Here is a 15098-nt window from a genome sequence, read left to right as displayed (position 1 = left end):
ACCAACGGAACCCCAAAGCCACAACATGATTCATTCTTCTGTGCTCCTCGCAGACATTCCAGGCCAGGAGCACAACTGATTCCATCCACCTTGGTTCTGCACAAAGTTTCTCTGAGAGTCCTCGGCTACACAGAGAACACAGCATTTCAGCAGCATAAAGCAGCAAGCTTGGTCTCTGGCATCTGTGTAGATACACAGTCAAGCACACATGTAGCTCCAGATTTTCCCAAGAAGGACACTTGAGCCTTTCTCCCCTTCAGTGGATCTGAATCTCCTTGCCTCTCCTGAGGGTCCCCCTAGAAGCCCTGGTGGGAGCATAACTGACCTTTCTGGATAAAACTTGGCAGAAAATAGAGCTTTTAAAAATGTCCAAATTCTTCAGTTCCATAATTTTCCTGGAAATTTATGCTATTTTCAAAAAATGTTGATGAGGGAATCCAATCTGTATGTGTGTGTATTTACATATATACACTTACACACATATACATACACAGCAAAAAATACTGAAATACCTCAGATGTTAAACTATGATTCTGTTGTACATTCTTATGCTTCTCTCTACTTTCTCAATGTCTACAATTACCTACACTGAACACAGATTACAGTAGTAACCATGGGAGGAAAAGACCTGGTTCCCACCTGACTTGCCCTGGACATCCCATGTGCTGCCATGTCAAGTGTGACAGAGGAAGACTGGCAGTGCCGTCTCTGGGGCAGGTGGGGTGTCACCATGCTGCTCCACATGCCTTCACTGTTTTAACTTTAACTTAAATGGCAACCCACTCCAGTGTTCTTGTCTGGAAAATCCAACGGACAGCGGAGTCTGGCGGGCTACAGGCCATGGGGTCCCAAAAAGTCGGACACGACGGAGCAACTAACACTTTCACCATCTCCAAGCCCAGCTTTGGTTTTTTCATCTTTCTTCCACATCAGATACCCAAATGACTTCATCCTCTCCTTTGTGTAGGACATAAAGGTTCACAGGAAACTGAAAGTTAGGATTTTATATGGTACACATTACATATTGTACTTACACAAGCCTGAATACCGACAGACATCAAATAGTTAAGGCATGGTGGCCCAGTGTGTGGTGTCCTAACTTTAGCTCTCGTGATTTGATTTGGAGTAGAATTCTGTTGTTCGACTGGGTCAGTTCCCTCAGCAGGCAGGGAGTGCCTGGCATGGAAGAGAACCAGTGCCACCTCAGGTCCTCCTCTGTACCTTATGCCTTGCCCCTTCCTGGGTCAGATCACTGTAAGTCATAGACAGTTTTCTCTAGACTGAGTGTCCCAGTCCTTCCCAACTTTTAAGAATTTTTCAGCTTCGTGATCTGGTCAAGTCAGCTTCTCTGAGTGTCAATTTTTAGTTAAAACCTGAGTGCTGAATAAGACAGTAGATATCAAGTTCTCGGCATGAGGAAAAGTTCCGTTAGTGATGTGCCTTGCCGTGTAAGAGCTTAATCCTCTTTCTCCTTTTCAGGGATCAGAGGATTTAGTAAGAATTTCAAGTTGCCTGACATTTATTTTTGTCATTGTGAATATTTTTGAAAGACCAAACTCATTTCAGGATCTCTGCAGTTAGAACTGAGTTTCAGCAAAGCTTTGGAGTTTTGGAAAGTGAAGTTCCCATAGTTATCTGTGAATGAACAGATAGGGAAATGTTACATCTGATTAGAGATATAACTAACATCTCTGATAAGGTTGTCCCATGACACTTGTGAACATTTTAAGTCACAGCAAGAGAGAGAGAGAGTTGGTAAGGTAGTTTATTTTAGGCCCTTTGGTCAACCCAGAGCTGCCATGTTTCCACACATGTAGCCGGCTTCCTGATTTTTCCAGAGTAGTAAAGTTGATGTATATATTAGTCCCACAGCCACACACAACACAGCATTTACATTCAAGCTGGGTACAGACCACAGACCCTATTGGAATCACCTCAACCCTGCACATGACCTTCCCCTGCTGAACTCCAGATCTGGATTCCCACTGGACAGGTTTCTCATGGCTTTAGCAATTTCTAGTTTAACACCTTGCCTCACTTATTTAAAAAAAAAACCACCTCAGCCTGGATGGAGTATCTTAAGTTCTGGTCCTGTTGGAGTTGCTAAACACACAGGGGTACCTGGATTTATAATGATCCTTCTTACAAGTTCCCTGTGAAATGTTTTAGTAACTCCTCATCCACAGGAAGCAACAACCCTGAGGTACTCCATTAACTATTGGGCTGATAGACAACGCTTATCTTTGTCTGTTGGCCCTAGTGGCTCTCACCTGGGTCTCTCATGCCACTGCAGTGGGGTACTAGCTGGGGGCTAGATGCACAGGTTGGCTTCTTTACCCACGTGCCTGGGCTCCTGGTGGGATAGCTGGAGCAGCAAGGGGTTGGTCTCTCTTAATGGGTCGGATTCTGCACGGTCACTGCTCTCTCCACACCCTACCACGGCAATCTCCTAGTTGCTGGCATGCCTCTAGAAGGCAAAGTGAAGGGCTTCCTCACCCTGCATGCAGGAACTAATGCAAGACCCACAAGAGCTGAAGGGGCAGAAGGCTGACAGCTGGGCCTTCAGGGAAGAAGTTTTGTCTGTCCTTGAGCTTCAACTCACCAGACAGCCTACAAGATTTTTTTAAGCATAGACAACTGGTTGCTATCTGTCGCCCCTGGGTTCCACAGTGTGAAAAGGATTCTCTTCCATAGGACTTTTGAAAAGAATTAATGTGCACGGTGCATCTCCAATAGGGAAATATAGTGATAACCACTGAACACATTTTGTTTCATGGCAAATCTCTCAATTTCTTCCAGAATGAAGCATGTTCTAACAGATTCACTCAGATACTTGTGGAGCATCTACTCTGTGCCAGGCACTGTGCTTGATGCTCATTAAACAACAGCAGTTTGTTCCTTTTCTTTGGGAGCTCGACAAGGGCATCCTATGAAATAGAAGATGGTTATGTTGCAATCCTTTAGTTGGGCATAGGACTGGGCTCAATGGGCCTACACTCAGGTAATACTTTGAAAAGTAGCCCACTCTTCCGGTGATCGATGCTCAACAACTCAAGCCTTTTCTTCTTTCCCCCTACTGCTCAACCTGACAGTGGTTGACCTGAAAGTGGAGATCTATGTTCCAGTACCACCTCTGCCGTTTGTTCTTTCATAAATCTTCCATCAGTTTACTAAATGCCCCGAGTCTGTTTACTTGCCATTTAATTGGGATAAAGGAAAAGTAATTTGGTTAAATCTATAGTGATTCTAGGCATGACGTCTTAAATAGAATGTGCAATGTGAACTAGCAAAACCAACGAACAGAAATCCAGATAGCATGCAGATACTTCATGTGTCATTTAGGATTTATATGCCAATCTGAAGTTCAGAAGTCTTCTGCTGCTAAGAATTTCATAAACTGACATTTTCAAAGTTCAATATATGTTTGGAATGTAGTACATAAATAAAAGCAGAGTCCTGTCTGCCCACAGGTGCTTAACAACACACAACTGTACTGGGGCAGGATTTAAACGGGCAGAGATACAGGCTTAATGCAGAGTAGAAAAAGAACAAAAATTCTCTAAGGTAGGAATTAGCATGATTGGCTGGGAGCAAGACATGCTGAGTTTCCAGTCAAGAATTTATACATCTTGAACTTTTATTACCCTAACCTTTGTTTTCTTTCTTTAGATTTTTTTGTTTTCGCTATCTTGGATAGATTTACATAATTGTTCACTGGCAACATTCTTCAGACAAAACTATGCCTGTACAGTCCATGAGTCTTAACTATGTATTTTATGTAAAACTCAAACTCAGTACTTTCAGAGTAACTGAAGCCTACCTGAAATGGCCTTGGGGCACAGACCATGGTGAACACACTGGACTGCTTTGGTCACAACTGGCGTTAACGAAAGCCTATTCTGTGTACAGTTGCCATCTGAGAGAGGTCCAATTGCAGTCAGACCCACACTAAGGTTTTCCCCCATCAGACAATTGGGTGACACCATTTAACAGATGATATTTTTGTCTTCTCCACAGAATGTGAATGGCATAAAGTACCATGCTAAGAATGGTCACAGAACACAGATTCGTGTCCGTAAACCATTCAAATGTCGTTGTGGTAAGAGTTACAAGACAGCTCAGGGCCTGCGGCATCACACAATCAATTTCCATCCCCCGGTGTCGGCTGAGATTATCAGGAAGATGCAGCAATAACATGCTGGTCGTAACTGTGCCAAGAAATCCTCACCAGCAGTTGCTGATTTTGAAAACAGCCACCTTTTTTCAGGGGAAGCATTCAGCAACCCTTTAAAGAATTAAATGCATGCTTTAAATTTTTTCTGTAATTTTGGAATGATGTATCTTTGTAGAGTTAATGATTTTGTACATTTGCACATGTAATCATCATACCCATTTTCATTACTTTGATATAAGGTGCTAAACAAAACAAAAAGCTCTAGGTTCTTCAGCACATTTTCCCCAAACCAAGATTAAAATTGAGGGCATGTTGCATATTGTTTAGTTGTATTGCAGTGATATCAACTGGGGAGGGGGGAGGAGGGGCTAGGCACTGAGGGTTTTTTTCCCCCAAGATTATAATGTGATTGAAGTTTTCAACACATCAACTCATTGTGTTCAAAACCAAAATAATACCTTCATTATCCAACTGGTTACCATGCCTTACATAATGGAGTTAGTACTTGTGAGTAGAAAGACTTTAGGTAATGGAAATATAAATAAGAATGTTTAACATAATATGCTAAAAATATTTTCATATTTAAATAACATACATAAAGGGTGTGCTTTCTGTGTTTTATATTATCGTGCAAATCCTTTTGCCCTTTAAAAGGCTGAAAATCTTGCCATCTGACTTATCATGTTAGAGTTATAAAATAGCATTTTTGTACAAAAGTCTATTCAGTTCACTCATTAGTTTAACATTCATTGAGTGCCTGCTGGGTGCAAGGGATTCAATTTATGCCTATTGATATCTGTGGACCAAGATACTAGTTTAGTTAAATACTTTTCCCTTAAATCTGTTAGGAAACACTTTGAAATACTTAAGTGCAAATTTTTTGTGTGTAAAATTTAGTTCTATCTTCATCTTTAGGTGAAGTTTTAAAGCACTTTGTAGTTCTCTATTGCCAACAGATTAATGTTTTATGTGTTGCCAATTCTTGCAACCACTGCCCAACGAACCTGTGGGTTGCAAATAAGAAAATTCCAAGCACGTTTCAAACAGGAACATTTTATTAAGACCCCATCACCTGTTCATGCTCACTGTGTTTTTAGAATTTTTTTAAAAGCACTTTTTTCCATCACATTGTAGATGTCTGTATTCTCATTGGAAACGTCTGTTTAGCTTTATAAGACATTTTGCTGAAATATGAAATTGAGCCTTATTGACAATTAAGTGCTTATTGCAGCAGGTGGTCAAAGAGTGACTAATACAAGACCCGTTAAGAGTGTAACTACGTCTGGACCATTCCTGAAGTTTTTCTTACCAACAATGCCATCATGCCTTGAGTGTTCATTTCTCCCAAGTGCTATTCCTTAAACATGAGTTTACCAATTGCCTAATTATGCAATAAAAATTGCTTTGAGATGGCTAACTGCCCACAAAAGTGGTGAAAATCAAACTCGAAATGCTTATAAAAAATAACTTTCTTCCTGTGTTTGCATTTGTTGAAAGTCTTACAGATGGGAGGAAGCAGGTGTCCCTCCTCAATTTTTCAGATGTTCTGAAAGGAAGATAATTCTGTTAGCCAGATGGGTAAGCTTCTATATCATTAAGTTGTGAATCCCTCATAATGAGGGAATTAAAAGTATTTATAAAGACACTGCCCTCTAAAAATTTCCTTGGATCTCTTAAGAGTAGTCTTGGTCCTGAACGTACAGTGTTACCCTTGTGTTAAAGGGTGATCCAGACGTGAGAAGCAAATAGTTGGTGCATAAGAAGGCCCTACTTGGCTATTTCATATCTACCTATAATTGACCAAAATTTTTTTAGGCCAACAATTATCATCTAGCTTTGCTCCTTCTAGTGCAAGAAACTTGTAGGCTGGGTCAGTAGTTCAGCAGCTGAACAGTCATTAGTCATTGTGCATGTTAGATTTCTTTCAACTATAAAACAAATTCCAGTTTCTATTTACTTATTCATTGTGACAGTATTACTAAACAGGTAAGGATGGGAATATTTTGTTATACCGTGTATAGTGAATGTATTGTATTGTGTCTGTGAAAACTGTGCTTTAAATTATATTTTCATATGTTTTGTTCGGGACAGAGCACATTAAGTTTGAAAGCAACAGAGGTTTGTTTTAGAACTGAAGGCAACTAAATAAAATTCCTGTCAAGAAAAGCTGCTTGTAAATGAAATCACATTTAAAATAAACTGCCTCTGACCCAAAATAAACATGGCTCTTTATTTTCATTAGCATCCATTATCAAGGCCAGTATCCAGTTTGCCACAGAAACGAATATCCATTTAGTACCTTGCTTTTAGGGTGCCCAGTTTTTGGATTCAGCTGATGCATGTAGATGTCATCGGTGTTTTGCATGAATCACATTGTTTTTTCTATCAATAGTAAACTACTTATAAAGCCTGGGGCTAGAAGCTACCTAAAAATAGGTTAGTATGAACAATTTCATTTCACTGGTAGTGAGTAGTCTATACTATTCAAAGTATACTTTTAGGTTAGCATGGTCTACAATTATTAACTGTTCCTACTGTTGAACATATTTTACCTGAATATATTCTGCTTAGCCTATAACCTATCCTGAAGCTTAAAACATGGATTCCTCACAACAGCATCCCAGATCTGCCATGTCCTAACATCTGGCACCTGACTGCCTAATACTGTTTTGCCCCAGACTCAAACCTTTTAAAGGAGTTCAATGATACACAAATACAAGTCAGATGGTGTATATACAACTTACATACAGCACTTCATAATATCTTAGGTAACTAGTATGCTTAAGACAAGCTTAAGTATTTTAGTAACTACAAAAAGAAAAATCAAAAAGTCTGTATTTTAAATTCTTAACATTTATATTCTAAAAGAGTACTATATTTCAGAAAATTCAAGACCCAGGACCAAAAAGACATTCAAGATGATCACAAATAGATTTGAGTGAAATTACATACCTCTAAAAATGTGTCCACTTTAATGTCAATACTATACACATCAAAGACATAAAAAATACATTAGTTTGATTTGGGGTTTATGCATTACATGTTTAATCACTTACTGAGAACATTTTTTTAAAGTTACACTCTTATCAGGAAAATGAGGGAAAAAAAATACATTTTCTGTGATTTTTATGCCACAACCACCACTGTTCAGTAGATCATTTAATATAAAACAATTACACCAACATATCTTGTTCCATTTCCCCATCAGACAGAAATACAACTTTAGGATGGCTTTAAAATAATTATTCAGGTATTCTAAAGTTTTTCAGTCATAAAATTAGCAAAATATGCTTTCTATTAATTCCTAAAGCAAACATCTCAAATATAAAAGGACAGTTGCTATCACTGCAATCTTGCAAACATATGATCTCATTCTACATGCAGCTCCCTTTCTAAAGAGGGTTAAAAATTTTTTTCATGGGCTAAATTATGAAGTTTCTGTATTCAAAGAATTACTTTGCAAGACTTATGATAAATTCTTTTTACTACATAATTTTTAACAGTCATGCTTAAGCAACAAGGTCAACAATCTTGTAAATATTCTGCTAAATAACACTATACATTTTTTTTTCAATGTGGTAACACTAAAATAATCCCTATTTCCTTCATTCATATAATTTTGCAAAATGGGAAATAAATATACAAACACACAAGAATTTCCTAAGCAGGTAAGATTAACAGAGGTTAAAATTACATTTATTGATAGTGTTAAGCCAAAGACTGACCCTGACCCCAGTAACACCAAACTCAAAGTAGCTCTTGGTCAAAAAGTACGCTAGAGGGTACATGGAAGCGACACCTTGTGGTCTTAGTGCTCTATTTGAGGTGATTTTTTTTTTTTTAACTGTTAAACTGTATTATTAACTCCTAATACAAAAGTAACTAGTCAAAATTTAAAACATTCTGATCAAAATGGGTCTGTACATGCCTTTCAAACACCTGCTGGTCATAGTCAGGAGGGAACTGCTCGCTGCACATTGGGCACACCTTCCAGTGACTTTCAACATGTTCTTCGAATTTGCTCTGATCATAGTTGGGAGGGAACATTAATTCACAGAGTGGACATTTCTTCTGAACATCAAAGCTTGAGGAAATAAAATGAAAGAATTACATGTCTGATAAGATTTCTAACAGCAGTAATCTTCAGATATGGCAAGACTGCATTTATCTAGTTAATATCAGTATCAGCTTACCTTCAAACTCTTCAGTTACTCCAGGAACCTCTCTTTCTTGGTCCTAGAAGCTTGCTATTGACAACTGTGTAACCCACTTATAAAGCTGCTAAATTTATTTTACAACTAGATTGACAAAAACCTTTTCTCATCAAATCGAAAAAATACAATTATGTGAAATGAGGCTCAGTGACAGGAATTCTTCGATTGTTAACTAACAGAATATGCCTTTTGTAAAACTATAAAGATTAATTGAGCTTGTAATTTCCCAACAGCGCTCACTCAGTTTAACAACTAAAGTTTACAGCACTGGCTCTCAAAGGACTGTATGTATCAGCACCATCTGCGTGGGCACACTAAAATACATATTGCTGGGCCCCACAACAAGAATTTTGGGTTCAGGAGGTCTGAATCATACACATTTCTAACTTTCAAGGACCATACCTTGAGAACCACTGGTAATCCCAATTCTACACAGAAAAAAGAGAACTTACCTGGGATCAAAGCAAAAGCCTGTTCCATGCCCACGTAAATGCTGACTTGGAGGATCAGGAGCAGTGGGCACCTTCTCATCTTCCTAGGCAAAGAACAATTTTTGCAACTTTGAGAAAAAGTGAAACCAAACAGAAGTCCCTCAATTTAATCAAGCACTGTATAAAGGAAGTAAGATTTTACTTTAAAAAACTTTACTTCTGTTGTTATCAGGTTTTCCTGTAAATAGAAGTTTGAAAGTAATTTGTTTTTACAGAGTATTTCACTGTGGACTAAGTCTTACCTTGAAATAAAAAGCAATATTCAGTGGAATGGAGAGTGTACTACACCAGAGTGTGTGAACAAATGAAGATCAATAGACTTCTGACCTATATGTAGGTAACTTTACTGCATTTTTATCATCCATACATGGGCCACTTTCAAAAAATCTTAAGACTATATTACTTTTCCTATTATTCTCATTAAATACCTACTAGTGTGTAAGACAGGCAGAATCTTTGACAATATACATCCACTGTACAATATGTAGAAATTAAAGGAAAACCAGCAATATCTATGAGGTTTACGTGTGCATTTTGTTGGCAAATACATGAGAAAATTCAACTGGAAAACCGTGTTAAAAGCAAAGCAATGCACCAAACTACAAGTCTCAAAAACCCTGTTGTAAAATCATCAGATTAATTTTTTTTAATATATAACTACCTGATGAACAGATTATCAAGATAGCCTGCTGAAAACCCTGTACATCTGAGTTGGGATCAAAACCAAAATGCTGGTTTGGATTTCCATGCCTGCACCCAGTGGTCACTTTACAGACTTGCACATTGCTGCTACATCAACAAGGGTGAGGATGGCAGAACACGCGGTTACTCTGACAATTATCCCCTCCTGAAATGGGTCGGGGGGTGGGGTAACACAAGGCTCCCCACTCTCCCCCGCCCATGTGCTTCACCTGAGAAAACACTTCTGTTGGCAAATGATTCTCTTAGGCTATACTTGAGCAAAAGAAAAACAGGATTAGTAATCTAATAGTAGATTGAGAAGCTGAGGAATATTGGACAAGTACTTCGTATACTTCAAAAATTAAAAGTCTTTAACTAAAATCCAGTTTTAAAATCTAAGCATACAAAGAGGGAAGATGATGCATAGTTGAATCTGCTAAGCTTAATATGTATGACAGGTAAATTGTGATTCTGTGCCACATTACTCTGGCTGCCAGATTTAGGCCTTCCAGTAACAATACCTGAAACATGAATCGGCTTAAACAACTACATATAAGATAGTGAACAAAATTTTCTCATATATATAAAATATATTAATTTTTTTAATTTTGAAATGCTATTTAAGAAAATAAAAACATAATGAAAGGTCTCTTCATATTCTACATTTAGAAATTATTCAAGAGATATTTATAATAAAATACAACCTTCTGGTGCCAAATATATTAATGGAGCCAAAAATCTCATAACTACTTTTTTTTTTTCCCCTAGTAATAGCTATTTTTCTGGGCTCCAAAATCACTGCATATGGTGACTGCAGGCATGAAATTAAAAGATGCTTACTCCTTGGAAGGAAATTTTACGACCAACCTAGATAGCATATTCAAAAGCAGAGACATTACTTTGCCAGCAAAGGTCCATCTAGTCAAGGCTATGGTTTTTCCAGTAGTCATGTATGGATGTGAGAGTTGGACTGTGAAGAAAGCTGAGCGCCGAAGAATTGACGCTTTTTGAACTGTGGTGTTGGAGGAGACTCTTGAGAGTCCCTTGGACTGCAAGGAGATCCAACCAGTCCATTCTAAAGGAGATCAGTCCTGGGTGTTCTTTGGAAGGACTAATGCTCAATAAAGCTGAAACTCCAGTACTTTGGCCACCTCACGCGAAGAGCTGACTCATTGGAAAAGACTCTGATGCTGGGAGGGATTGGGGGTGGGAGGAAAAGGGGACGACAGAGGATGAGATGGCTTGATGGTATCACCGACTCGATGTACGTGAGTTTGAGTGAACTCCGGGAGTTGGTGTTGGACAGGGAGGCCTGGCGTGCTGCAGTTCGTGGGGTCGCAAAGAGTTGGACACGACTGAGCGACTGAACTGAACAGCTTATACCAATTTATTGCCTCCATGAATCAGCTAACAGTAGAGTCTGAAGCAAAGGTGCTAGATTCAGACCAACCTTTCAGACCTGTTAACCCAACTGATAAAATGTGGACAAGGGGATTAAAAAGCAATTTATATTTTCTAAGCCATATACAATTTGGTAAGGATAACTCTATTATATTTTCTACCAGAATAAAAGAGTAGAGGGACTAGAGAAGAATTCTAGATAGAACAATGAGACGTTCATGAAATAAGAAACCACCTACTTAGAGAATAGGTTAAGTATGTAATAAAATCTGAGGAGTCCATTGATATAATATAGTCCCTGGCAGTCTTGTCATGCAAAAGGACCAAGTTTTCACTCACAAATACAGTTACTCCATTTTATTCATTGAGCTTGGGTATTTCCAAACCATACTAGCTTATATACAACAAATTAGGGAAATGAGGCTATTAACAGGCTCACTGCCAGCAACAAAAAAAGGCTACTGGTAAAAAAGAGAAAGGCAGGCAAGAACCAAAAACATCCAACAGGATTTCAACACTGCATCATACAGCTTTACTATATACATTAAAAGAATGTGAGGACATCATTCAATACTGATTTTTTAATTAATAAACTTCAAATTTATTAGTATTCTAGTTTAGAAAGCTTTCACTTAAAATAATCAAGTTTTAGCACTGAAAGTTGTCAACTCAAAAGGATTCTGAATAGCAGGTTTTAAAATATAAGTACCTAGGTATTTTCACAAAACTGCTTAATACCACACTGAAATGTATTTATGAACAATTGCAAATAATTAAATTTTCCTTAAAATATTTTCAATAGAATTTTAATCTACAAAGGTCTAAGCCACCTACTTGTTCATATACCTTTAGACCCATCAGCATAATGCTCTTTCTACTGCAAACTGGTTTTTAAGCAAAGGAAATATATTACAGTAAACTGAAGCCCTACTTGAAACCCAAAACTTCTTACAGGATGCTCAATTCAAAATCTAGTGTATAAAAATATTGTTTTTTATCAAAGCATGCTGCTGCTGCCGCTAAGTCGCTTCAGTCATGTCCAACTCTGCGATCCCATAGACAGCAGCCCACCAGGCTACCCTGTCCCTGGGATTCTCCAGGCAAGAACGCTGGAGTGGGTTGCCATTTCCTTCTCCAACGCGTAAAAGTGAAGTCGCTCAGTTGTGTCCAACTCTTAGCAACCTCATGGACTGTGGCCCATCAGGCTCCTCCATCCATGGGATTTTCCAGCCAAGAGTACTGGAGTGGGGTGCCATTGCCTTATCAAAGCATATCACGAGTTTAACTAATCTCTTAGACAATAAGATACATTAAAATCATACTAAATTCAAAACACAATCATGATCATAAAAATACAATTACTATATGATACAACAATTCCATTTCTGGGTTTATGTCCAAAAGAACTGAAAACAGGAACTCAAATAGATGTATTGGTACACTTATGGTCATATCCACATTATTCACAATAGCCTAACGGTGTAAACAATTCAAATGTCTACCAATGGATGTGTGGATTAACAAAATGTGGCATATACATACAATGTATGGTGTACACATACATTATTTAGCCTTAAAAAGGAAGGAAATTCTAACACGTTATAACATAAATGAATCTTGAAGACATATGTTAAGTGAAATAATCCCACCACAAAAAGATAAACACTATATATGATTCTCCTTATATGAGGTATCTGCTGCTGTGCTGTGCTTAGTCGATCTGTCATGTCCGACTCTTTGCAACCCCAAGGACTGTAGCCACCAGGCACCTCTGTCCATGGGGACTCTCCAGGAGTGGTTGCCACACCCTCCAGGGGATCTTCCCAACGGAGGGATCAAACACAGATCTCCCACATTGCAGGCAGATTCTTTACCGTCTGAGAAACCTGGGAAACCCAAGAATACTGGAGTGGGTAACCTATCCCTTCTCCAGGGAATCTTCCTGACTCAGGAATCCAACCAGGATCTCCTGCATTGTAGGTGAATTCTTTACCAGCTGAGCTACCAGGGAAGCCCTAGGTACTAGAATAATCAAATTTGACAGCTGACAGGCTGAAGCGGAGGGAAGAAAGGAATTGCCATTTAATAGAGTTTCTGTTTTGTCAAGATGAAGAGAGTTCTTAAGATTGGTTGCACAACAATATGAATATACAGTTGACCACCAAACGATAAGGATTTGAACTGCACAGATCCACCTATATGTGGGACTTTTTCAGTAGTAAATACTGCAGTACTACATGATCTGCAGTTGGCTGGATCCTCGAATGTGGAGCCATGGATATAGGAGAAAGTGCAGATACAGGGGACTGATAAGTTATACTCAGATTTTTAACTGCACAGAGGGCTGGCACCCCTAACCTCCACGTTGTTTAAGGGTCATCTGTACTTACTGCTATAGAACCATGTGTTACAAAATAATACATAGTTAAGTTTTGCCAAGTTAAGATGGCAAATTTTACATTATATGTATTCAACCACAATAAAAACTGCAATTGTGATCAAACCATCAATATGCACCTAGTTACACCATTTGAATCATTAGGATTCAGATAGTCAGCATTTCTCAACCTTTGCCAGGAATTATTAATTGAAATAATTTAGATATCATTGTTTGTTTGTTTAGGTGCTTAGTCATGTCCAACTCTTTGCAACAACCGCCACCCCCCACCCCCCCACCATGGACTATAGCCCACAAGGCTCCTCTGTTCATGGAATTTCCCTGGCAAGAATACTAGAATGGATTGCCATTTCTTTCTCCAGGGGACCTTCCTGACCCAGGGATCAAACCCGTATCTCCTACAGTGGCAGGCAGATTCTTTACCACTGAGCCGTTCAGGAACTAGTAACAAAGATCTACCACCTAACAGAACTTTTACTAAGTTGATAATTATTACTTTAGCTCAAAACCATCCTTTAAGAAACATCTGCTAAGGCCAAAACCAACACATAAGAACAGAGTACCAATAACTCTGGGTAACTATTACATAAAGTTTTAAATAAATGTTTATCTTTATCCCTCATAACTCTGTATTATTAATACTGGTCAACATCCTCTTTTCATGAGATGTTACTATTCAAACTCCTCCAAACTTCCCTGAGTTTGAGCAAACTCCGGGAGACAGTGAAGGACAGGGAAGCCTGGTGTGCTGCAGTTCATGGAGTCACAGAGTTGAACACAACTTAGCAACTGAACAACAACAAACATCCATTTCCTGTAATATGTCAGTGAAGGAATATCAACTGAATTTATAACTATAAAGATATTTTTAAAAAGGAAAATAATTTTATAAGATCTCTATTACTTTTCAATTGTCACTTTTCTCAGATACATGCACCCCTATAGTCACAGCAGCACTGTTTACAATAGACAAGACATGGAAACAACCTAAATGTCCACTGACAGATGAACAGATAAAGGTGATGTATATATACACACACAAGAGAATATATAATATATATTATAAATATATATAATATTCTACTGTATATATACATACTATATATCTACACACACACACAATACAATATGTAGTAGTGCTCAGTTGCTCAGTCAAGTTTGACTCTCTGCAACCGTAGGTTCCTCTATCCATGGAATTTTTCAGACAAGAATACTGGAGTGGGTTGCAATTTCCAGTCATAAAAAGAGTGGCCATTTGCATCTACACGGATGGACGTAGATATTATCATACTAAGTGAAGTCAGAAAGAGACAAATACTAAAATATGACACAAATAAAACTCATCTATGGAACAGAAACAGACTCACAGAGAACAGACTTGTTGCCATAGGAGGGAGAGGGGAGCTGGATTGGGAGTTTGGGACTAACAGATGCAAACTATTACGTATAGAATGGATAAACAACAAAGTGCTATTGTATACTACAGGGATATTCAATATACTGTAATAAACCATAATGGACAAGAATGCCCGCAAAAATGTTACTCTTTTCCATATCCAAAAATTAACTCAAAATGGACCAAAGACCTAAATTAAAAGCTAGAGCTACCTTAGATAAATCAATGGTTTCTGAGATGTGGCACCAAAAGTGCAAGCAAAGAAAAAGGATAGGTAAAATAGAAAAATGAAACACACACACACACACACACACACACACACAAAAGAAAAAGGATAGATAAG

At 38.3% G+C, this 15098-nt stretch overlaps 2 protein-coding genes across 14 annotated transcripts in view; one reads left to right on the top strand and one right to left on the bottom strand.

Annotated features, from left to right (window-relative positions):
- Window positions 1-6394, top strand: part of JAZF1 (JAZF zinc finger 1) — a 330973-nt gene extending 324579 nt beyond the window's left edge. For 4 of the 7 annotated variants that reach the window (XM_086396393.1, XM_086396396.1, XM_086396392.1 and 1 more), the window contains one exon: window positions 4018-6394. In XM_086396393.1, coding sequence (XP_086252519.1) covers window positions 4018-4194 — 177 coding nt within the window. In that variant the 3' untranslated portion in view covers window positions 4195-6394. Of the gene's footprint in view, window positions 1-53; window positions 375-4017 lie in introns of those variants that run through there. The other 3 variants (XM_086396394.1, XM_086396398.1, XM_086396397.1) reach the window with 1 other exon arrangement.
- A 729-nt stretch (window positions 6395-7123) lies between these two features.
- TAX1BP1 (Tax1 binding protein 1) overlaps window positions 7124-15098 on the bottom strand; it is an 83335-nt gene continuing 75360 nt past the window's right edge. For all 7 annotated transcript variants that reach the window (XM_086396387.1, XM_086396385.1, XM_086396390.1 and 4 more), the window contains 2 exons: window positions 8841-8923; window positions 7124-8258 (listed from right to left, as the gene is read on the bottom strand). In XM_086396387.1, the coding sequence (XP_086252513.1) occupies window positions 8057-8258; window positions 8841-8923 (285 nt within the window). In that variant the 3' untranslated portion in view covers window positions 7124-8056. The remainder of the gene's footprint in view (window positions 8259-8840; window positions 8924-15098) is intronic.

This window comes from Bos grunniens, chromosome 4 (assembly GCF_055505025.1).
Source record: "Bos grunniens cultivar Pamir isolate PY7600 chromosome 4, Bosgru_T2T1.0, whole genome shotgun sequence".
NCBI classification, from domain to species: Eukaryota; Metazoa; Chordata; class Mammalia; order Artiodactyla; family Bovidae; genus Bos; species Bos grunniens.
This window is presented reverse-complemented; position numbering and strand designations above follow the sequence as displayed.